Below are 25,053 nucleotides of genomic sequence, written 5' to 3'. Positions count from 1 at the left end.
ACCAGAGCTGACCCCCAGACAGGAGGGTTGTGTTTCTGCCCTGTGCTCTTATTTCACAGTCTCCTACTCTGTGATGCCGTTTAATGAGGAAACAACACAGCTACGAGTAGCAGGTGAGGTCCAGAAGCTTCAAGAGATCATTCAAGACAATATCTCTAAGGTGAGTACAAAAAAGAGCCAATGCAGAGTTTTAGAGCTGGTAGAAACCTCAGCTACCAGAGTCCAGTCTTCCTTATTTTCTAGATGACATTACTGGAGCCCAGGGAGGTAAAATGATCATCCCTAGGTCACCTGGCAGGTCAGTGGTAGAACCAGAACTTAAAGTCACATCCTTGGCCCTGATTTCATGTTCTTCCCATGTCATATGCTTCTCTAAATGCTACGGTTCATATCTGTCCAGCAGAGCGCCCCAGGGAGCCATCCGCCAGGGAGCCCCTAATGCCGTCAACCGGAGAGCTCCCAATGCGCGGACATGGACTTGAGCCTGTGGAGGTGTGGGAGCAGCACAGGGAAGGCTTGGCAGGAACCTGTCCAACGCGATCTTCCACAAGCACGAAACAACTCTGCAGTCTTCTACTTCAACGTTACTACCTGCCCCGAGCGTGCCTCTGACACCGTGCTGCAGCACCCTTGTTTCAATGTAAAACTGTGTTTATTTATTTATTTTTTTGCCAGCCTTTTTAGAGAAAGGACACTTCAGGAAGGCGTCCTGGGCTTCTCCTGGGCTTCCAAATACTGCCCACAAACCCCGCTTGGGCAGCACAGCCTTCTGAAAAGCCTCCGGGCTGATCAGTCAGCTTTAAATCATTGATTACAAGCCAGTCACTTCATCCCCTGACCAGCAGATCTGGATTTTCCCGCCCTCCTTGTTCTTACTTCCTTTCTTCTGCTTCTTTGTGAAAAGCCCGTCAGAAAAGGGGTCTAACGGACATCTGTCTTGACTATGTGGCTTCGCAAAATGGCATCCCTCTTCTAATCTGGCTTATTTCTAATTAAGGGAATTCAGAGAGCAGCTAATTATGTGTAGTAAGGGCTCCTCCCCCAGGAGAGCTGCAGGGGACGACAGGCGGGCGAGGCTAACGGCGGCCATCGAAGCCCCCCGGCCAGGCCCTCGGTCCAGGCTGCATCTCACCCAGCCTTTCTCCTCGCAGGCAGGGCCTTGGACACCAGACCTCTCGGTCCAAATCTGGGGTCTATACCTTACTAACACAGAGTAAAAATAATAGCAGCAATAATGGCAATGGTGGTGTCCCCATTCTCGGCGCTGCGGGAAGGCACCGACCGTAGGAAGGCCCCGCCCCTGCAGCCTCTCAGTTCGTGTTTACACGTCCACCAGCGGGACCCCAGGAAAAGTCTCGGAGGCCACGACACTGAGGCAGAACACCGCTGCTCACACTCCCTGGGTCTGCATCCTGGGGGCTTCGGTCCCTCTGACGCTGACTGTGCACCTGGCTGTGGACTCGCCTGGCCGATGGGACACTGACAGAGGTGCCACGGGCAGTGACCTGATGAGCATTTACACGTTGGGTCCTGCCCAGTTGCTGCTCTCTGGAACTCTGAGGATCCCACAGGAAGAGACCCCGTGGATCGGAGACGAGCTGGCCCTGTTGGGATCCCCCGAGACCAACAAATTTGCCAACAACCGAACAGGCGAGCAGGGCCATCTGAAGCCAGCTGCCGCACGCGAGGGAGCCCGGCGGACATCCGCAGAGCCGCCCAGATCAGAGCTGCCCCACCGGCCCACGGAATTACACAGTCGGCCAAAACCACTACTGCTGGGGTGCTTGGGCGGCTCTGTCTGATGAGCTTCTGACTTCGGCTCAGGTCACGTGAGTTCAAGCCCCACATGGGGCTCTGTGCTGACAGCTCGGAGCCTGGAGCCTGCTTCAGATTCTGTGTCTCCCTCTTCCCCTGTTCCTCCCCCATACAGTCTCTGTCTCTCTCTCAAAAATAAATGAACATTAAAAAAAAATCACTGCTTTAAGCCATTATGTTTTGGGTTGCTTTTTTTTTGTAGCACAATCTAAGTGATACAAAGTCATGATAAGCGTGAGTGGAGAGCTCAGTCAGTGCGAACCCAGCCCTCAGCCTCAACCAGCCACTGTCACACGTGTCTGAGTCTCAGTGACCTCCACGTAAAATGACAACAGCGTTAACAGTCCTCCACCATTAGGTCAAAACACAAGGACCCAGTCTACCATCACTGGTTAACTGTAAGACACCACACAGAGCCAGGAACTATTCCTACCAATGAATATTTTCTAGCTCCTTCTCTTTCGACTTGAATACCAAGACAGAGGGGTAATTTCACCCCGAGTTTGGGCGATTACTGATCCTGAGTATTTCCCCCCAGCAAAGCAGGGAAGGGACAGGAAGTCTTGTCCCCTGACCTTCCGCAGGCCCTCCCTCTCCTGCTCACCTCTGCCTGAGGCTCACCTGTTATTCAGCTCATTCCCAGAGCCTGGTGCCGGCAGTGTGCAAGGATCAGCAAGAAAGGGAGTGAGCCTTTAGCGAGCTCATGGGTTTGGCAGAGTTTATATGTGTACATGGCGTCCCGTCAGCCCTATGGCAGCCCTTCAAAGCAGGTGTTATTTCCATTTTACAGATGGGGAAACCAAGGCTAGAGCCATTAAGCACCTTGTCTGAAGTCCGTAATCGGCAAGCGGCAGAGCTCAGATGCACACACAGAGGTTTCTGATCCCAAAGCTTGTAATCTTTCCACAGATGCCTAAAAGCAATACCTTCCCCACTCCCAATAGTTAGAAAAAAAGCAGGGTTGGTTGGTTGATTGGTTGGTTGGTTGGTGGTCAGTCGGCTGGTTTTACCAGTATATTTCGAGGCCCCTGCTCTGACACCCCCCAGCCAGCAGCCGGCCGCACCTGGCGGCTGCCATCTTACCCCACCAGAGCTATCTCCCCTGGACGACCGGCTCCCGATCCCACGCCTGCCCTCCTTTACACTCCTCTCTACGCCGAAGCAGGAGGAATCTTACGGAAACAACCAGCTCACGTCACATTCCTCTCAAGCCTCCCCTGGCTTCCCATCGCCCTCGGCCCACGTCCTACAACGCCCTACGTGATCTGACCGGCCCCTTGTCAACTTCATCTGCAGCCACTCTCCCCCAGCTCACCAAGCACCAGCCACGCTGGCCTCCTCACGCTCCCTTTAGTGTGCCAAGTGCGACCCCACCGCACCGCCTCCGGCCTTGCCGCGGTTAAGGCTCACCTCCGTCCACGCCCATGACGAATCGTCCCAGGATGAGCATTTCAAAGGCTCCTGCCTGGAGAGAACAGGCCATCAGCAAGGCAGCAGTTATTGCAAACCCATTGTTGACCAGCAGAGTGTACTTCCTGGAAAGAAAGGAGTGTTTTGATGAGGATTACGGAAAGCTGGGTCTCTCTGAACTCATAAGTAGAGGAAAAATACTGAGGCAAGGTGGGTTTTCAAGGCCTCCCACCGTCAGATGGCAACCTGTGTCTACACTCACTCAACCCTCACTCAATTTCTGCTTGAGCACTGATCTCCAAGGTGCCTGACTGACTGATATCAGGAGCGAGTAGCCTTCTGATGCTAAAAATATGTGAATAGTACCTTGTGAAAAAACTTGCTATAGGAGTTTCTTCTTTTGTGATTATAGGAGCAAATGTTACATTTCCTGAGAAAACCTATTTTTCTTTTCCTCAGAAAACAGGCTATTGACCCCTGTTCACAAAAGAACTAACTATTGCCTTTGCTATGCTAAAAACATTGCCTTGTATTTGAGTGCTAAAGACCCCTTCCTTCCCCAAGTGATAAACATCTAGTCACTTACTTCAATCTCTGTTGGTAAAGATTATGCATGAGTCTTCCACCAATCTATGTTCTGGAAAATTTTACATACCAAAGAATTTGTTATCAGAAATTATTGTCTAAGGCAATTGCCACTTCTGTTTTGTACCCCAGACATTTTTTCAATAAATAAAGCTGACTCTCTGGTCCATGCAGAGATGCCTGCCTGGTGATCAGAAAGAAGCCAAGGCTCTCTCCCTCCTTTTCACTGATACCATCCATCCTTCAGGGGAACCCTGGACCTGCCAGAGCTGGACTCTGGCAGAGGAGGCCACCCTGAGGATGTCGACCTATCCATCCCAGGAATGGAGGTCATGCCCTTCAGAAGGGTCAGTGGAGTGAGACTCAGGCACAGTGGAAAGAACATTGGTCTAAGGGTCAGGGTTAGGGGCCCGAGCCCCACTGGTCCCTACTGCCACTTTTGGTTGTGTGACCCTGAGCAAGGCACTTTCCCCTCCTGGTTTCACCACTGGGGCTAGTTAGGTCACCTTCAAAGGCAGTGTCACATTCTATGAATTCCCTAATGCACTACTGTATTTCTTCAACTCTAAGACATTCACTTCACATTTCCGAAGTCAAGATATGACTTAAAATCTATGAGTCAGAGTTGAAGCAGGAAAATGGAAACCACTCTAGTGATTTTAACAGAGAGAATTTAACATAGGGAGTTAGCTAAGCAGGCATTGGGGAACTCAGTTGCCAAAAGGGGGATCTCTGAAGGGGGGTGATGCTCATGTGGTGCTGACACTTGAGGGCTTGGAAGAGGGGCCCTCAAGACCTGGCTTATCTTCAAGGGTGGGCATTGGACTGCTGGGGCTGTTCTTCTGAGGGGTACAGTGTTCTGAGGTGTAGACAAAGGCTGGGAACTAGACTCACTGCTGGGACTTGCAGAAAATTCAGCCAAACCAACAGGACCAAGTCCCTTGTCCCTCCTCCTCTAGTGCGGCTCTTGTGCACCTCTTATCGAAAGGCAGATGAGGCACGCAGGTCCCAGCCCTGCATCACAGAGCAGAGCATCAAGGGTAGGTCTGGAGCTGAGAGACAATAGTCTGATAAACAGCACAGTGTCCTATAGCTTTAATTAGTAGGCTCTCCATTTCTCTTTCTTCCCATTCCTTTCCTTCCATCTCCCTTCCTTGCCTACCTTCCTTTCCTCCTATCCCTCCTTCCCCTTTCCTTCTTTCCTCTCTCCCTCCCTTCCTTCCTTTTCTCCTAATCCTCCCTCTTCCTTTCTTCCTTCCTGCTTTCCTTTCTTCTCTGCATTTCATGTAACGATGCTTCTTATACATGATGACAGCTTTGACTTGGTGAACTACAGCACCAGATGTGAGGTTGAACTAATTCCACTTGAACAAGGTCAGCCATATTCCTATGGCAATTATTCCTATAGCTGCTCTGTGCCAAGACTTCTGTGTCTCTTCCTTTAACATTTCTCTAAGACCTCATGGTGGAGAAGCGTGATTTGTTTGGGGGCCTGGAGACCTGGGTCCCTGCACCAGTTGTATATTTTATGAGCTAGGTGACTTTGTACTTTATTGCTCGGTGTTTTCCTTTCCTCACTTACAGAATGATCACAATAGCTCACGCTTACTGAACTCTTGCTCTGTGATAAACCCTGTTCTAAGCACTTTACATGAGTAGCTCATTTGCTGCTCAAAATGATCCCATGAGGCATTTATTATCCTTATTTTATAGGTAAGTAAACCAGGATACAGACAAATTAGAAATTTGGGTCATACAATTAGTGAATTAAGAGCTGGAAAAAAACATTATAGCTTCTCACAGGATATTTTTTTCCCTAACAACTCATTGAGTTAACAAATATTAAATTGTTTCGTAAATTGGAAGAAGCTAGGGATTTGAAAGGGGACTTTGTTACTACTTTTGTGAGTTAGAGCCATTAAATTCCAGGCCCGGGCTTTTTCCACTATTTCTTATTTATCTCAAACTTTCCATTAAACTTTTTCCCCCTTCCCACATCTTCTTGGAGAATCCCAAAGCTAATCACTTTTGCAGCTCAGTCATGATGGTATGAAGACTGCTCATTACAACACCTTTTATAATGTGAACTGAAAATGCCCAAATGTCCCTTATTTAAATGAATTATGATACACCTATATAATGATACATTATGTAGACATTAAAGCAGATGTAGCTTTCTATATTCTGATACAGGAAGATCTCCAAGATATATTGTTAGGTGTAAAGAACAAGGTACAGAACTTTGCATAGAATAAACAACAATGTGTGATAAAGAAGTGTGTGTGTGTGTGTGCGTGTGTGTGTGTGTGTGCACATGCAAAAATAGACACAAATTTAGGAAAGATACACAAAACCTAGTATCACAGGTTGCCTCCAGGAAGATGATCTGATTGGCTGGGGGACAGAAATACAATGGAAGCTTTCTACTTTACATTTGTTTGTCCTTCTGAAAGTTATGCCATATGAGTATATTAATTATTCAAAATATAAATACAATCTCACTGTCAAAAAGTTAATTTAAGTGGATGCCATGATGAGGGGAAAATTATGATTTAGCCAAGGCTTAAAACAGAAATTCCCATCAAGACTGACCTCCTTTATTCTTTTTTTTAAACTTTATTTTTGAGAGAGAGAGAGAGAGAGAGAGAGAGAGAGAGAGAATGAGCACAAGCAGGGAAGGGGCAGGGCAGAGAGAGAGGGAGACACAGAATAAGAAGCAGGCTCTAGGCTCTAAGCTGTCAGCACAGAGCCTGACACAGGGCTCACACTCATGAGCTGTGAGATTATGACCTGAGTTGAAGTTGGATGCTTAACTGTCTGAGCCACTCAGGCGCCCCTGACCTTGTATTCTGATGCAGAAGGTCGCAGGCTTAGGATTCAAGAAGATGAACCCCAGGGCACTAGTTTTGTTATTAGTGAGGCTCAAAGCACAACGAGAATACTCTGGTGGCCCATGTTTATGCAGTGCTCATGGCCTTTCCTTTCAGTCTGCTTGGGAACGGACAGGTCAGACTTAAGAAGAAAGCAGGGCAGTGGTGGGAAGCCTCACGGGGGTGAGGGCTTTTGCGGGCACATCCGCTCAGCAAACACTTAGTGCAAGACCCAGGGCTTGCCATTGGGAGTAAGTTATCCCTGTCCTGAGTCTCATGGGCTTTAAATCTAGTTAGGCACACAGAAAAGTAAACCGCCACACAGAAATCAATTAGAGATAAAGAAATTGAGGCTGACAGTATGTAAGTGGTAACTGTATCTGTCAGTTGCCTGGCTATCCCGGGATCCTTTCTCTGTTCTGCGAAAGGAACTAGAACTACATTTCCCAGACCCTTTTGCTTCCCAGCCCCCTGCAGGATTGGCCCATGAGGGGGCCTGATGTTGTCTTCTGTGGGGAAGAGGAGAGGCTGGGCATCACCCTATCGCCCTGCTCCCACTTTGGCAGGTGCGTCTGCTCCTAGGCCCCAGCTGTCTCGCTGTGGCCCCAGCCATCTCGCTCACTTCCGCTGAGTGGGCCTGGCTTGGGGGCCCCAGCAATGCTGCCTCTGCCTTCCATCCCGGGTGTGGTAGTGGCTCGTGTGTGACAAAGTGTTTTCTCCCAACATCTCTGGCCCCAGCTCTACTCCTGGAGGCCTCACAGCCCAAACCTCCATGGGTGAGGAGTCCGGTGTAAGTCAAGGCCGTGACGAGGCTGATGAAAGAGGGGGGCAGGACAGGAAGGCTGAGGCCAGACTCGGGGTTCTTGGATGTGGGACAAGACAGCATGTTCCATGATCCGTAGACAGTGAGAAATAAAGGGCTTGATCAGGAGTCAGACCTCGGCCCCCGGGCTCCTACTCCAGTTAAACTTGATGCTAGGATGATAGTAACAGTATTCGCGGCAATGATACCGGCATTACTCAGTGGTTCTCTAGGCTGGCTGCTCATCAATTCACCAACATCACATAAGAAGAGAGACTCATGGGTCCGCCCCTAGAGAATCCCAGTCCTCGATGCAGACTCCACAGAGACCTTTAGAAGAGTCTAGAAAGAGCATGGCTTTACATGAATTATCTCATTTCATTCTCTTCATCTTTCACACCTGTAGCTGGCAGGGTTCGTGAGCTGGACAATTCACAGAGGAGGAGGTGGAGGTGTCACAGGTGGGGACCACCTCACCCCCCACCCCACTCTACCTCCATTCCTGCACCAAGTTCGCCGTCCACCTGCATTTGGCTATAGCCCCCCCGGAGGTAAGCTGCATCAGTCTCCTGCACGCTGGCGGTCCGCCACCAGAAGAATCCATCCCTCGTCTACTCCACCGTTTCCATAGGAGCACGGGGACCGTTGGCGTCTCTCTTGGCCGCCAGCCCCCTGCAGCTGTCCCTTATCTCCGCTTCCTGCTTCCTTTTTAGAGGGAAATTCCTGGAAGACTCCCATCTGCTCACCTTCCTTTCTGTCCTTGTCCCTCTCTGACTGGATCATTGCCACCGCTCTGTGGAGACTCCCTTTTGACCATCAGGATCACGCACCTTGACAAACACCACTGACAGCTCTTCCCCCCGCACCCCTCCCCGGCCACCGTACAGCCTCCCAGCAGCATGTGATACAGACAACCGTGCACTCTTTCTGGAAACAGTCTTCTCCGGGACATCTGGGATCATGCCCTGTCCTGTTTTGTCCCTACCAGCCTCCCCCTCTCAGTGTTGAGCCTCATCTGTCCTCTCTCTCCACTCCCTCCCTGGGTGACTTCGCCCAGTCCTGTGACCTTAACTGATGACAATCCCAACTATATCTCTGGCCGGGACTCATCTCAGTCCAGACTAACGTACCTCGCTGCCTCCTAGGCATTGCCCCCTGCATGGCCAGCAGGCCTCTGAGGCCATGTAGCTATAAAATAGAACTCTTGGGGCACCTGCGTGGTTTGGTTGGTTTAGCATCCGACTCTTGATTTCAGCTCAGGTCATGATCTCAGGGTGGTGAGTTCCAGCCCCACATCAGGCTCTGCACTGTCTATGGAATCTGCTTGGGATTTTCCCTCTCCCTCTCTCTCTCTCTGTCCTTCCTCACTCCCAGGCGCATGTGTGCATGCTTTCTCTCTCTCAACATAAATAAACAAACTTTAAAACAAAATAAAATAAAAACAAAACAGAACTCTTGGGGCACCTGGGTGGCTTAGTTGATTAAGCGTCTGACTTTGTTTGGCTCAGGTCATGATCTCACAGTTCATGGGTTGAAGCTCCACATCTGGCTCTGTGCTGACAGCGCGGAGCCTGGAGCCTGCTTAGAATTTTGTGTCTCCCTCTCTCTCTCTCTCTGCCTTCCCTGCTTGTGCTCTCTCTTCCAAAAATAAATAAACCTTAAAAAAAACAACAGGGGGCGCCTGGGTGGCTCAGTTGGTTAAGCATCCGACTTCGGCTCAGTTAATGGTCTCATGATTCGTGGGTTCGAGCCCCACATCAGGCTCTGTGCTGAGAGCTCAGAGCCTGGAGCCTGCTTCAGATTCTGTATCTCCCTCTCTCTCTGACCCTCCCCTGCTCGTGCTGTCTCTCTGTCTCTCAAAAATAAATTAAAAAACATTTAAAGAAAAAGAACTCTTGCATCTCCACTGCTAACCGTCCCCCACAAAAGCATTGAAACCCCTCTTTCCACAGTCTTCCCCATCTGAGTAAATAGAACCTCCACCTTCCTAGTGGCTTAGACTAAAACTCTGGGAATAATACTCTATCTCTTACTTTCCTCCCTCCTTGCATCACTGCGTCCCACCTCTGCTGCTTCCTCCAGAGTATATCCCCGAGCAGAGAACCTCTTTCGCTTCTGGTCCACAGTCCGGCAGTCGTGCGGGCCACCGCGTCTCACGGGCGACCCAGGAGCCTGCGGCTCCCACTTCCACTCTTGCCCTGCCACAGGACTCATGGTCCACAGAGCAGCCAGAGTGACCCTTCCAAAGCAACACTGACACCTGCCCCTTACCTAAAACCTTCTAGTGGCTTCCCACTGCATTTGGGATGACTCCTCGCCAGGGCCTATACAACCTTGCATGAGAAGGTCTTGGCCACACCATCTAATACTCATGCCTCGTGCTCACTAGGCTTCCTGCCATCTCTTGGTGTGCCGGGCAGCTTCCTGACTCATGACCCTTGTTGTGGGTGCCCCTCGATGCATTGTACAGGTCTGGTCTCACTAAAGTGATTTAAATGTCACCTCCAACACTATCTGATGTGGCTACTCCCCGCAGCTGCAGGGCCCACCCCCCACAATCCTATCTCCTTTCTATTTTCTTTGCAGCCTCCACAACACAGGAGTTTAGCCTATGTATTTTTTTGTCTTTGTGTTGGCATATGCTCCTACTGGAGTAGAAGCTCCATGTGGGCAGAGATTTTGTCTTGTCACTGTGGCCCCAGCCACTAAACCAGTTCCTGGCACAGTTCCTGGCAGGTGCCGCATACAAAGTTGTTGCATAATTGATGGAGTAAATTCTAGATGTCGAGCTGGGTTTCCAAGTGGCCCAGCTCTGGCCTGTTCTGAGCCTTACTTTAGCTTCTAGGTCTGTGGGCAGGACAAACACTGTTCTCCTGAATCTACCTCCAATCCTATTTCCTCTTGGACAGCCCAGCCACATGCTAACTGAACAACCGTGGGCAGGTTTCCTACCCTCTCTGGGCCTTGGTTTCCACACCTGTAAAATGGATATAACAATGTCTACCTTTTAAGTCTCCTATAAGAAGCAGGTGATTTATGGAAAGTGCTTAGGATGCCACCTAGAACTTAGGTGGAGCCTCAATAAACTAAAAAGGGAACAAAATCCATGGTGATAGCTAACATTCACTGGTACTTACTATACTTTAAATACTTTATACTCACTGGACACCTTATGAATTAGGTAATCTTGCCACTCCGTGTCCCATGTGAGGAAATAGATCTAGAACTTGAGTACTTGGTCAAGTTCACATACAATGAAATGGGAGGTTTAGCATTCCAGTCACCCTGACACTAAGTTCCCCACAATGGCACTGCCATATTTACTCAGTCATTCATTCTTTCAACTTCAGTCACTCATTCAACATTCAACATGTGCACGACATTCATGCACTCCACACAACGTCTGAGTTTGGACTGAGTGCTGCACGGCATTCTAAGTTCTGGCGTCTAGCTGCCATCATGACCAAGTCCCTACTCCTATGTTCTCATTAAACGAGTAAAAGACAAATGCTATAGAGAAAGTTAATGTGGGGAGGGGAGGAATTTTACTCAGAGAGACATCTGGGAAGGTGACATCTAAGCACAGACTTGAAGAAGGAACACAGACCAGCCACATGGATATTGGCAATCCTGTACTAACAGTCAGACATGGGCTACTTTCAGGTACCCCAGTGAGGCCAGCACGGCTGGAGGCAGAGGCGGCAGGAAAACAAATAGTAGAAGTGAAGGTAGAGAGACAGGAGGGGGAGCTCAATAGGGTCTTGTAGGAGCCTCCATAACAACTTGCGTTCCCAGCTGGAGAGAGATGGGCAGCCACTGGAAGCTTCTAAGGAAAGGGATGCCATGGCCTGACTGACGTCTTACATTAACAAGATCACGTAGACTTCTCTGTTGACCATGAGTTGCAGAAGTAAGTGCGGAAGCAGGGAGACTGGCTGGGAAGCTCTTGCAGTGGACCATGCAAGTGCCAATAGTTATTCCTGCCAGGACGGTAGCAGTGAAGGTGGTGAGACGTGGTCAGAGCCCAGTGTGTTTTGAAGACAGTTGATGGGATTTACAGGTGGACTGGACGGAGGTAGGGAGAAAGAAGAGTCAAGGGTGCCACTGAGTGCTCTGGCCTGAGGTCCTGCACTAGATACCGTGGTGTATTTTGTGCTATGCAGAGATGTTAAAATCATACTTAGGTCTGACTTTAAATATTTGTAAACAGGGCCACACACCCTCTAAGCAAGTTCCTCATATTAATATATTCCTTCCCAAAATAACCCCCAGCCTGACAGTGTCCCCGTGAGGATGGAAACCTTACTTCAAATGATTTGCAATGCTGACTCACTCAGGTTCAGAGATGTGGAGTTTAGTGATTGTGTTTCCATTTTTCCCCAGGGATGAACATGACAACAGAAACAAGGGAGACCAGGACATGCCATTTCTGAGCACAGAACTCCAGTGACTCCTGACAACCCCACCCGGGACAGTGGACTCACTGTTCTGAGCTTTCCCGTGGTGCGGAAACTTCGTGGGCAGCCCAGAAGATCATCAGCTCCTGGCAGAAGGGGCCAAATATGAGGAAGGGTGATAAAGTGATGGGGAGAGTGGAGAGCATGTCACTGGAGAAACGGTCAAAGCACTCAGCATACTGAGCCTAGACAAGAGAAGGCTCGGGGGGAATGTGAGAGCTTCTGCCATGTCCTGCTTTAACTCAATCACACAGGACCAGTGGTAGAAGATACAGGGAATTTAGAAGTTACTTTTGTAAGGGATTAGCAAATTGGGGAACCTCTGGAGATATGGCTTCCATCACCCTCCCTTCCAACAATTCTGTAGCCTAGCTTGGCCTATAAACCAAGATCATATCTTGTTTCTGCTAATCGTTACCCTCCTTGTGTCTGTCCATTCTGCTTACTTGGCCTGAATTCCATGGTCCACCATTTTAAATAGCCATCACATCCTCAGCTCCTTGGCCCGCTGACCCACCTGCCTTCGTCATATGTGCCTGACAAACCTAATCCTGATTAGCTCTCGACCTACCTCACACATGCACCACAGAGCTCAGCTTGGCTGGAGAAAAACCTGAACTACATTGACTGGTGTCTCTTGAAATTCCTGACCACTCATCTCAAGTGGGCTTTGGGGCCTCCTAGCAACCATTCTACAGTTCTCCGGTGTGTTCAATGTCCTGCTCTCCTAGAGGACTATTTCATACATCGTCTCTCTCTTCAAACCCCCTTATCCTCCTTCTCAGCTGATGTCCTTGCCTTCTACTCCACTGAGAAAGCAGAAGCAATCTGGAGAGGAATTCGCGTGCTCCCTCCACACGCACCACCTACCGGCATGAGCCTACCTGCTTCTCTGCCCACACACTGTCTTCCCTCATCTTCCTAAGGACATACTGTCTCACTCCCATCTGAGGCCAATCCCTCCAACTACCTACCAGTTCCCCACCCTCCCCGCTTACCTGCACAAGAAAATTCCTTCAGCAAGTTTCATCTCTTGCCCTTGATCACCAGTTTTCTCCTCTCTGCTGGAATGTCTCATTAACACGTGGTTAAACAGAAAACTACACACATCTACACTCTTAAAAGGAAACTATGCCCATCTACACTCATTGTCTCAAGTTATTCTTCTCTCTTAAACCCATTCCAGTGGCTGTCTCCCCCATCGTGCCCTTGAAACAGCTCCTGTCAGGTGACTGGAGATCTCTGCATTGCTAAATCCACCAATGCTCAGGCTGCATCTTCATTTGGACAAAGGTGATCACTACTTGTTTTCCAACTCTCAGTGGTGGGTCTGCTCCTACCTCACTGGCTGGTTCTTATCATTTTCCCAACCCTCTCAAGATTGGGGGACTCCTGACCTCAGCCCTTGAGCCTATTTCTTTGACCTCTATGCACTTCCTAGGTGACCGTGTCTTGTGTCCTGGCTACAAGTTTCACCTATGTACTGAAGACATCCAGACTTACATCCAAGCTCTGAGCTCGCCTCCCAGTGCTAGACTCATATATCCAACTGCCTGCTTCACTGTTGGGGCCCATCCAGCCAGAAGTGCTGTGTGGTCTTTGGGACCCTGCTTCCCCTACTTGAAAATGTGTGCGCTTGACTGCTTGACCTAAATGGATCAGAGACTGGAGTTAGTTTTCCTATTATTCATGCCACTTGGTGATTGTGGTTTCAGTAAATGGGCAGATTTTCTAATTAAAACTTCCTCCCTAGTTAGAGGCACCTTACTCAGACTATTGTTAACCTTTAAAGAAAAATAGCCTTGTCATAAGCTTCAGTTAATATTACACTATATGTGCAAAATAAGACCCCTGCTGATGTATTTTTAGTGATAAATTATGTTTTTTGATCTTCTGTATTGTACTCCATTTCCGTCTTTAATTTTCTGTTCTCTCTTCCATGAAAACAATGATCTCTTCTAAAACATGTGAATCCTAAGAAGTTGCAAACACTTCACGCCTTCACCAGGGAGTCTAACAGACAATTCCAGGTTAATATACCCAAAACTGAATTCCTAATATTTCTCCTCCTTCCTCCCAAAATCTTATTCTTGGGTTATCTGGGTGGCGCAGTCAGTTAAGCATCCGACTTCAGCACATGTCATGCTCTCACCATTTGTGACTTCAAGCTCCATATCAGGTTCTGTGCCTGACAACTCAGAGCTTGGAGCCTGCTTCAGATTCTGTGTCTCCCTCTCTCTCTGCCCCCCAAAAGTAAATAAACAAAAAAACCACCCTATTCTTCCCAAAGGCTTACCACCTCAAAAAACCCCTAACAATAGCACTGCTAGGGATTTACCCAGAGGATACAGAAGTACTGATGCATGGGAACCCATATACCCCAATGTTCATAGTGGCACTGTCAACAATAGCCAAATCATGGAAAGAGCCTAAGTGTCCATCACCTGATGAGTGGATCAAGAAGCTGTGGTATATATACACAATGGAGTCCTACATGGTAATGAGAAAGAATGAAACATGGCCATTTGTAGGACGGTGGATGGACCTTGAGGATGTCATGCTAAGCGAAATAAGTCAGGCAGAGAAGGACAGATACCGTATGTTTGCACTCACAGGTCTAACAGGAGAGACCTAACAGAGGACCATAGGGAGAGGAAGGGGGAAAGAGAGTTGGAGAGAGAGAGGGACACAAATCATGGGAGACTATTGAATACTGAGAACGAACTGAGGGCTGAAGGGGGGGAAGGGGTGATGGTCATGGGGGAGGGCAACCCACCACAAATCCTTGCACTTCCTCAGGCCAAAAATGTTAGCATTGTTTTTTATTTCTGTCCCTCACCCCCGCACACACATATGATACATCACTGAGGCCTGTTTTTTCTACTCTAAAATATATCTAAAACTCATAAAATAACTACTGCCTCTCACTGCGTCTTGTTACAAACCTGGTGCAAACCAGATCATCTCACCCTAGTAGTGCAAGGTGCTCTAATCTCCCCAGACCCACTGGTAACACCAAGCCTTTCAAACTGTAAACCAGACCAGTTCTTAAAACACACCAGAAACTTCCCATCTTAAACAAGAGCCCAAGTCCCAACCCTGCCCCACAAGGCCCTTGGGATCCAACCTCAGCGACCTCTCTCTAGCTTCATTTTCTACTCGTTGACTTGGCCCAGCCATGCTGACATCCTGTCTCACTTGTCTTCATAGAAGCCAAGGCTGGACATCCCCCAGCCTTTACCCTTACTATACCCTCTGCCAGGAGAGCTGTGACCAGGGTCTCTGTCCACTTTGTTCACCCCAGTGCCTGGCACATAGCAAGCGCTCCAGAAATACTTGTTGGGAAAATAAGTGCATGAGTGAATGAAAGCATGCAAACGGGAGAACACAGCCACATTGGGAGGTTACGGTAGAAAAACCTTCAAGCATCAGGCATTCCTCCATCCACCCTTCCATCTGTCCAACCAGCTTGCTTGCCTAAGGCGACTTGGCCAGCTGCTGGGCCTCATTTATATACGTGGTTCTCACATCAAGGAGCTTCCCTTGCAGGGAAGAGACAGAACTCTGAGTAAGTGGTTACAGCCCCAAATGCTAAGTGATTTAACAGAGGGAAACAGACAGGGGAGGCCAGTATTTGGTTCCAATAGACGTGTGGTGGTGGACAGTGTGGGGCGAGACTGACGATTCAGTGACTTGGAACCATCACTCTGGCTCATGCATCTGTAATACAAATAGGTCGTGTCTATAATCCGACAAACAGGTTGTGCAGAAACAGTTTGTACCAAAGTCGCTGCGAGTTTGGGGTTGGCTGACTCTCGGAGATGTTTGAACTCTGTCTTCCTGAAGGCCACATCCACCATGCCCAGTCTTTCTTCTTACCATCTGGCATGAACCCCAGGACGGCTTCCTGCTCCCAGAGTCCTTGCCACCCTCACGGTGCCAGGCAAGGCTCCAAAGCTGGCAGAAGGGGGTGGAGTGCCAGGAGTCCTAGCTAGCAGGTATTTCTCTGGCCCTCAGCTCTTTCCCCCATCACCTGCTCTGTGCCTGTGGCTGCTCAATGCTCCTGGTTGACCCTTCTCCAGAAGACTGACCACCCAAGAAGATGATCCCCTCCTCCAGAGCAGCCTGCAGCCAGTGGCTGGGTGGTGGTGGGAAGAGAATGCGGCCCCGTGCCCTGATAGGATCCCTCCAGGGTACGATTCATGCTCCAGACCCTTGCCAGCCAGCCGAGCCCGACTGGACCTGAGAGCACAGCCTCGCTTGGCTCTCTTCCCCTTTTCTCTCTTCTGCTCCCATCACCGTCAAGAGGACTCCCGAAGAGCCCTCCCTCAACAAAACACATGTATCCCAAGCCCCCTCATAGGCTCTGCTTCTGGGGAACTCACCTTCTTCAGACAGTTCCAGCCTGAAAGAGGAGATGATCAGTGACCAGCGTTATGTGTTCTACTGTGCACGGAATTGTGTTCTGATTCCTCGGTTGAAGCCCTAACCCCCAATGTGACTATATCTGGAGACAGGGCATTCAAGGAGGAGATTATGGTTAAATGAGGTTGTAAGAGCAGGGCCCTAATCCAACAGGAACAAACAGGAAGAACAGACACCAGGCCTGCTCTCCCATAAGGAAAAAGGGCGTGTGAAAACACAGTGAGAAGAGAGCCATGTGCAAGCCAGAGAGACTTGGGAGCAACCAACCCCCCTGCCATCCTGATCTTGGACTTCCCGCCTCCCCAGTTGTGCGAGAAGAGACTTCTGTTGTTCAAGCCTAGTACAGGCTTACCATGTGCATGGCAGCCTCCCACAACAGGCACCTAGAGAGCTAGTGTTTCTTCTGACTTTTAGAAAGTAAACATACATTTTAAAATACTGAAGTAGAAAAAGAAAAATAGCACTTCTGAGAACCTGCCTGGAATGATGTACCGGTTATTCAATACCCGTCCTCCGGGGCGCCTGCGTGGCTCGGTCAGCTGAGTGTCGGCTCTTGATTTCCACTCAGGTCACGATCCCAGGGGCGTGGGATCGAGCCCTGCATTGGACCCTGCACTGAGCACAGAGCCTGCTTGAGATTCTCTGTCGCCCTCTGTCCCTCTCCCGTGTGCGCGTGCGTGCTCTCTCAAAACAATACCCATCATCCTTCTTCTGGTGGGATTTCCTCCAAGACACATTCCTGCCTGCACTCAGGGTCCCATCCCCACCCCACTGTGGCTCCAGGAAACGGGCTCCTGATATGGTACCTTTCAAGTGCATTAGTCATGAGGATTTCTCATCTTGGCCAATGTTAACATTTGGGGCCAAAAATTCTTTGTGGTGGGGACCTGTCCTGTGCATTGTGGGATGTTTTGCAGCCTGCTTGGCCCCCACTCGATGCTGGTAGCACCCCCTAGCAGTGACAGCCAGAAACCCCTCCAGATACTGTCACTAAATGTCCCCTGCTGGGGCCACGGTGCCCCTGGCTGAGAAGCCCCACAGGTTTGCAACCTCACACAGGTAAATGAGATTCAGGCCTGGGAACTGACTAGAGCTGCTGGAAGAAGTGTGTGCTGGCGTGCTGAGCAGAAGTACAGGGTCGCCCTGAGCTGCCGGGGCTGTCCTGCCCCCACATGGGGAGAGACAGCCTGTGCATGAAGCCAACACAGAGCAAGGCAGAGCTGGGAGACAGGGAGAAGAGACCGGTGGATTTAGCTGAGTTATATTCTGGTTACATGAGCTAATTAGCTCTCTCTGGGCCAAGGCCAGTTTGGTTTGAGTTCCTGTCACAGGCATGAGTGACAGGACACAGCTGGTGCATAGAATCTCCTGCAACCCTTGGAGCTGCTCCGTCCGGTGCACGTGCTCATCCAAACTTTACGGTTTCAGACTGCACCTCTTGTACCTCTGCTGCCCACCCACCCACCCACCGGGCTTCTGGAAGCCATGATGATGTGCACAGTGCATGGCTCACAGCTAGGCAGCAGGCTCGGGCCCTGCTGTTTGCCGCTGGTGCCCAAGTGCCAGCATCGGTGCCTGGCACCCAGCAGGTGTTCAAAAGCAGTCACTGCATGGATGGGTGTGGTTTTATGGCTTGCTCAGGAACACGCCTGAGGATCCGATTTCAAAGTCTGTGTGAGGTTCCCTATGGTTTTTTGCATATTTGCTCTGCTCTGCTCTGCTCTGGAGGGAAAAACTAGATCCAGTGATATGTATAAAGAGCGGTGAATTTTGGTGCAACTGGAAGCACATAATCATGACCGGTTCTGTTGAGTGACAAGATGACATGCGTCAGGAACAGCTCATGAGGACGGGGACAGGGATGACCATGACAGTAGCCAACACAGACTGGGCACAGACTCCTTGTCAACCTCTGAGATGAATGCTTTATATCCACCATCTCATTTCATTTTCACAACCCTTTCACAGGCCACTGCTTTACTTCGTCTTGCCACTAACAAAGCAAAGCTTGGAGAATTTGAGTGACTGATGGCCCCATGAGCCGTGAGCATCACAGACCCTCTAGCCAGCATCCATACACCAACATGTCACCATCCTGCCTCTGTCACTAGAGCCATGTAAGCAGAGGAGGGATGACCCCAAATGAAGGGGGGGATTCAACCAGAATTCTCCAAGCCAGAGACTCAAGGAGACAAGGAACCTGCACCCCTGAGATGAGATAATGGGGGTACCTCGGCTCCAGAGGCCATTCCTGGCCCCTCATGGTCCCCCATCCTCACCCCTCTCCCAAGTCACAGAGTTCATCGTGGCCCAGCAAGGATCAGCCTCCTGCTGGGCCTGCTGGTGACCAGACCCACCTGACTCCAAGGACCCTCAACCCCAATTCCCCCCAGCAGTCACGTGTGTGAGCCCCTCCTTCGGACCCCACCCCATCTTGCACATGAAGCCAGCCTCTTCATTCTCCCCCAGCAGCCCCCGCCTGGAGACAAGTAACGAGGCATCAACTAGCAGTTTCAATAGACCCCATGCAATGGGAAAAGCACAGGCTCAGGTCTGAACTTTGGGTCCGCCTCATTCTTTGTCACCAAGGCCTCTCAGGGCCTCAGATTCGTGGCTGGTAGAACAGGAGCAAGAATACGGAGCTGTAGACGTAAATCAGGTATGGGAGGGCGAGCACAGGTATGTGGCAGGAGCGGAAGAAACAGGAGCCGACTTCCGCGTTTGCTGCTTTTCCTCCCAACAGTTATCATGCAAGCTGAGGTCCACCCCAGCCCAACTTCTGTTCCCAATATGAAAACCGGAACTGGCAGCCGCCTAGGGCATAAGGAGCAACATCTTCTGACAGAATCTCTCTCCAGCCTAAAACCCCTCCTTCGCTTAGAAAATTAGTATTTTTCAAACACGGCATCTCTTTCCCATTCCTTTTGCTTGTTTTTGCAGCACACTGTTGGGAGTTGCGCAGCCACTTTCATGGCCTGCACTGTAAATGTGGGAGAGGCGCGGCCGAGAGGTGAGCTGGCCAAGGCCCACATGACACCCTGGCCAGCTGGGGAGTGAGGACTTGCAGGGCCACGGCACCTTGCCCCGACCGCAGTGTGGCCATCTCTGTACCAGCTGCCTGGGTTCAGAGCCCTCTGATGGGGCAGCCTTGGGGTGCAAGTGCCGTGGCCAGATAGAAGGCAGGTAAATGTCTCGGGTCACAAATCCTGGGGCCGGGGCTGACTCCATCTGACTAGAACAGACAAGAGGACTGGGGTTAGAAACTAGCTTGGCCCAGGGGCTTAGCAACAGTGCCTCGCAGACCCTGGCCATGGATGCCAGTCCGGGGCGAGACAGTCACTTAGCTGTGGTCAAACAGTCAAGGATTCACAGAGCCATCGCCAGCACACCCCTACTTAGATCTGCTTGGCCTAATGGAAGGTTCATGATGCGGTGGAGTCGGTCCCAAGCTGAGCTCAGGCACCGTGGAAGCTCTCGGCCCCAACCCCTATCCAAGACCCCAGAGAGGGGAGAAAATGAAATAAGAGCCTGTGTGTGCGGGCCTGGAATGCTGCGGGGGAGAGGCACAGAAAATGGCAGTCCCTCCCTCTGCTCGGCCACAGCTGCTCTTCTCTGGAGTACGGAGTTCCCATTCGGTACCACCTGGGAGTGGCCTTGGGGACAAGGAAAATGTCAGCACCTCCCCTGCCTCAATGGATACCACAGACTTTCCTGAGCGCCACATGCACATTTTCAGGATGGCTTCCTGCCCCAGCCTTGTGAAAGCCTGCTCAGCAAGACCACCAGTTCTAACTTACTCCTTGATGCGGATGTGAGGCCGACTGGAAAGGAAGGGGGCAGGGGGAACACCTTTTAAAATAGTGTTTCTATAGCCCTGACAAGTGGAAAGATTTTCTGGGGTCTGATGAGTCTTCTCTCCAATTCAGGCCAGTGCAATATGGAGATGTGTTGAGTACTTACCATGTATGGGTGTCAGGATAATGAGAAGGATGGTGAGTAATACGGTAAATAATAGCTTGTACTTACTGAGCTCCTGCTAATGCACTACTCTGCCTCCATTCGTTTTCTCTAGTCCCTGTAACATTTCCTGCATTTTACAGAGGAGGAAACTGAGGTTCAAATACATTAAATGACTTGGTCAAAGGCACACAACTAGAAAGTGGAAGACTCATGAGTCAAGTTCAGACATGGATGCTACAGATACCACTTTTCCACTAACACCTCAATATCTCCCCAAGAAGTTACAAGCGAAGATACAGAGGAAAATTTTGGGGAAATGTATTGGTAAATCAATCTGATCACAGGGAAGTCTTCATAGGAAAGAAAAAAGCGAGACATGAACCTCAGGAGGTAAAGTGGATCTGACCAGAGATGCCCCGGATGGGAAATCTCAACATGAAGTGTTTGACACTTAACCATACTGTGTTTGTAAATACGAAAGATTTGAAATAACCTAAGGGTCCATCCGTAGGAGACTGGTTTAATAAGTTATCATCCAGACCCGTAACAAAACACTGTCTGAGCTCCCACTTTTTGCAAAGCACATCCATATGGTCGTGCATGGAAGAGTCTCTAAGATGCTGCATGACTCTTCTCCATTTGCTCCTGCAGCCAGATCTCTCCTCCATCTCCTCCCTTCCCGTCCTATTCTGAGCCCTGGGTTCTGGTCCTCCTGGACTGCACCAATAAAGGCTCCTGGCGTTTCTGGCCTCTACTTGGGTTTGACCAATGGGAGGCACTGGCAGCGGGTTGGAGGGCATGAGGAGAGAGAAGCCAGGGTATTTCTCCCCTCCTCCCTCCCTGTCTGGATACACTCTGACGTAGCCCTGTCCACACAGCCCCCCACAACTCGGCCCATTGTCCATAGCTTCACTTCTCCTTAGCCTCAAGTGCCCTATTTCCTCCCCTTGCCCTCCTGGCATTAAGATCTCTCCAGCTGGGGCGCCTGGGTGGCTCAGTCGGTTGAGTGTCCAGCTTCAGCTCAGGTCATGATCTCACAGTTTGTGGCTACAAACCCTGAGTCGGGCTCTGTGCTGACAGCTCAGAGCCTGGAGCCTGCTTCAGAATCTGTACCTCCCTCTCTCTCTGACCCTCCCCTGCCTGCGCTGTCTCTCTCTGTCTCCCAAAAATAAATAAAAAACATTAAAAAAAAATCTCCCCAGCTGGACTGCCTGAGTGGAATTCTGTTGCCTTCTGGGATCCCAACTATGATACAGACACACCGTGAGCATCACAGAGGGGTCCCCAAGCAGGGATGTCCCACTGACCTCCCAAGAACCTTTCCGATCAGCTTCACCATTAACGTCCCCACGAGTCCACCAATGGCGAATATGGACACCGTCACAGACCAGAGCAGGGTCAGAGTGTCTTGGTCTATTGGATGTCCATGCCTTCTTTCCCATGATTCATTGTAGAAGGACTTGATGTACTGAAAACAAACAATGAAACGTGTTATTCCATTCTGCTGCTCATTGTAAACAAACACAGCTTTTACAGAGCATTTTCTGCATGTTAGGCACTTTGCTAAGGTCTGTTTGAGCTTTATTTCATTGAACCCTTCCAGCCAATTTTGTGGAGGGGCTCTATTTTTACCTCATTCTGCAGATAGGGAAACTGAAGCTCAGAGAGACAAAGTAACTTGCTCAGTAAATGGCCAACTTGAAAGTCAAACTCAAGGCTGACCCCAAACCTAGAGTAACTGATTATACCTGGGTTTCTCCAACTTTGGTGCACATCAGAACCAACTGGGAAGTGTGTTAAAAACACGCATACTTGATATAAGAGAAAATTTTTGTCTTTGAGGTCAACAAAGATACAGGATGCAAAAAAAAATCATAAAAGAAAAACCAAAATGCTCATTTGTGTTTCATATAAATTAAAGTGTTTCATTCTCCAAAAGATACTCTGAAAAAAAATGGAAAGACAAGCTACAGATTAAGATAACGTATCTGCAACACACAAACGATAAAGGACTTACATCCACAATACATGGAGAACTCTAACAAGTCAGTAAGACAAACAACCCAATTAATGAGCAAAAGACTTGAACTGACTCAAAGAAAATTCAATGACCAGTAAGTTAATGACATGGTGCTCAATGTCATTGGTCAACAGGCAAATGCAAATTAGAATCATAACAAGATACTATTTTGCATTCTCTAGATCTCTGTCATCGTCAGCTCTGATTCGATGGGTATGGGATAGTGACGGGGTGATTCTGATGTGCACCGAAGATTAAGGTCATGGCACTTAACACAAGTTCCTCAAGGGAGTTGCACCCCCAGGATGCTCATAGCTATCCACTGATACCAGGTACCAGAGCCAGCATATGACATGCAGAATAGGCACACGTTCAGGATTCATGGACCCCAGCCCAACAGAGCACTAATGATCTGAGCCAGTTGGACCTTGACATCCTCATCTACCAAGTGGGAATGATGACACCAGTCTCAGGACTGTTGGGAGGGTCACACTAGCGTTTGGAGCAGTACTGAGTGCTGCGGTGAAGCTCACACAATCCCAAGGAAGCTAAAATCTAACAGGTCTGGTAAGACCAAGTAGTGACCAGCAGTGAACTCTCATGCACTGTGTTGAATTTCTACAACTACCGTGGAAACCAGTTTGGTATCCTCTAGTAAAGTTGAAGGTGCCCTTAACTTAGAAACCAGCAAATCCATTTCTAGAAAATTCCTCTAAAATCTCCTTCCCACCTGCCCTGGGACATCTACCCAAATGTCCATGTAGCATTGCTTATAATAGCCCCAAATCAGAAAGAACCCAGATGCCCACCACAGTAGAATGGATAAACAAATCGTGGAAAGTCATCATACAAAATACCACAGCCACAAACATGAAGTAGAGCAACATGCAAACACATACCAGTAAAACCTCACAAAATACAACACTGAACAAAATAAGCCAGAAACAAAAGAGTACCATAACAAAATAGATACCATATTTCTATCCAAAATATACAAAACATAAACAATTTTGGAGGAATTACATACAGATTATAAAATACAAAGGAAAGCAAAGAATTATGGCAAATGTCAGGTCAGTAGTCTCTTCTAGGGGGGGTGGAGAGATGATCTGGGAAGGGGCACCTGGCAGGACCCTCCATTCTTAATCTTCTTGGTCTTAGCCAGGTGCTAGATTTATAATCATCCTTTAAACCATGCGTGTGTATGTGTGTGTGTGTAATGTGTATGTGTGCATTTTATAATGCATTCCACCAATCTAAAAGTTGTTTTGTTTTGTTTTTTTTACAGGTAGGAAAGTATTCCGGGCAGAGGGAAAAGCAAGGATGGCATGGCAGAAGACAGCTCATGGTGTCCACAGAATTGAAAAGAAGTCAGTAGGGGGTGGAATGGGACAAGGAAAGGAAGGAGGGGCCGCCTGGAGTTAGGAGGGCAGAAAGGGCAGGTCATATGGGACCTCAGAGGTCATGGTAATCAGTTTGCTTCTAACGGACTTTTGGCAGGGGCAGGGTGTGGAGTGTGAAGCTACTGGAGGGTTTTAAGTGAGGGGAGTGGTTTACATTTTCAGCAGACTGCTCTGGCTTCAGCTGGTGAGGGACCTAGAAGGAAGCTAGGGAGGGAGCTGGCCCCGTGTTGAGAGGCACGGCAACCATCCAAAGATGTCGGTGGCCTGGACCAAGCAGTAAAGGTGGAGAGAAGGAGGTGAATCTGAGATATGTTTTGAGAGCAGGATGGACAAGACTAACTGGGGGGGGGGGGGACTGGCCCCAGATCCTGGGAGGGAGGGTGCTAGAGATGCCTAAGAGGAACAGAGAAGATTGCACAGTTTCTGGGCTAGGCAACTGGGCTGATGGCAGGAAAGGAGGGAAGCATCCTATCCCTATGTGATACCTATTCTCTTCCCATTCATTCTCTCTTTGGCTCTGTAACTACCTTGCTCACAGTACGGAGGGAGGTCAGCACATATTATCAACAACTAGAGCTGTCCTGAAAGATGCTGAAGTTTCTGCAGCTTAAGGCATGAGAAACTCATCATTCACTGACCCATTCAATAAGCATGGCCTGAATTCTAGGACCTGAGCTGGACATGGAAGTAAACCACTATGACCCCCAGATCACAAAGATCTTCCAGCCCACAGGGGCGGATAATGTGCCGTACCCCTTAAGGATGTTCTTGGCTGCACCTAACAGGATACCGGAACTCAAAGCAGCTGACAACAAGGACATTTATTCCCTTTCACGAGTGCAAACTCACAGGAGTGCTGAGTTTCAGAACTGGTGACCTGGTGGCTCAGTAACATGGCCAAGAATCGAGGTGCCTCCTTTTGCTTCACTCTGCTCTCCAGTTCTGACCTCATCTTAAAGGCTGCATCTATCCACTAGGACAGGATGACTTCTAGAAAACCTTGGCCTCATGCTTCCCCATTCATGTGTGACTGGAGAGAGCGATCCTAGCCTCTCAAGAGTCTCTTCATGCTAAGATCTCTCCAGAAGCCTCTAGCAATGCTCACTTTATATCCTGCTGGCCCTGGTTGGGGCACAGGCTCCTCCGTAAGCCAATCGTTAAAGAATGGGATAGGAAATATCATCTGGACCTCTCGTCTTGAATTCCATTTCTTTATCTTCTTCTCTCCGCCTTACTTACTTACATGTGCTACCATTCTCCAACGGCTCAGCCAATTTATCCTTAACTCTTGCCCTTGATCCATACC

The 25,053-nt window shown here is 49.3% G+C and overlaps 1 protein-coding gene across 4 annotated transcripts in view; it reads right to left on the bottom strand.

The window, feature by feature from the left end:
* SLC2A9 (solute carrier family 2 member 9) overlaps positions 1-25,053 on the bottom strand; it is a 236,485-nt gene that overhangs the window by 148,027 nt on the left and 63,405 nt on the right. For all 4 annotated transcript variants that reach the window (XM_029948675.1, XM_029948667.1, XM_029948678.1 and 1 more), the window contains 2 exons: positions 21,632-21,792; positions 3,226-3,350 (listed from right to left, as the gene is read on the bottom strand). In XM_029948675.1, coding sequence (XP_029804535.1) covers positions 3,226-3,350; positions 21,632-21,792 — 286 coding nt within the window. The remainder of the gene's footprint in view (positions 1-3,225; positions 3,351-21,631; positions 21,793-25,053) is intronic.

This window comes from Suricata suricatta, chromosome 1 (assembly GCF_006229205.1).
Source record: "Suricata suricatta isolate VVHF042 chromosome 1, meerkat_22Aug2017_6uvM2_HiC, whole genome shotgun sequence".
NCBI classification, from domain to species: domain Eukaryota; kingdom Metazoa; phylum Chordata; class Mammalia; order Carnivora; family Herpestidae; genus Suricata; species Suricata suricatta.
Note: the sequence above shows the minus strand (reverse complement) of the source record. Positions and strands in the feature narration are given on the sequence as shown.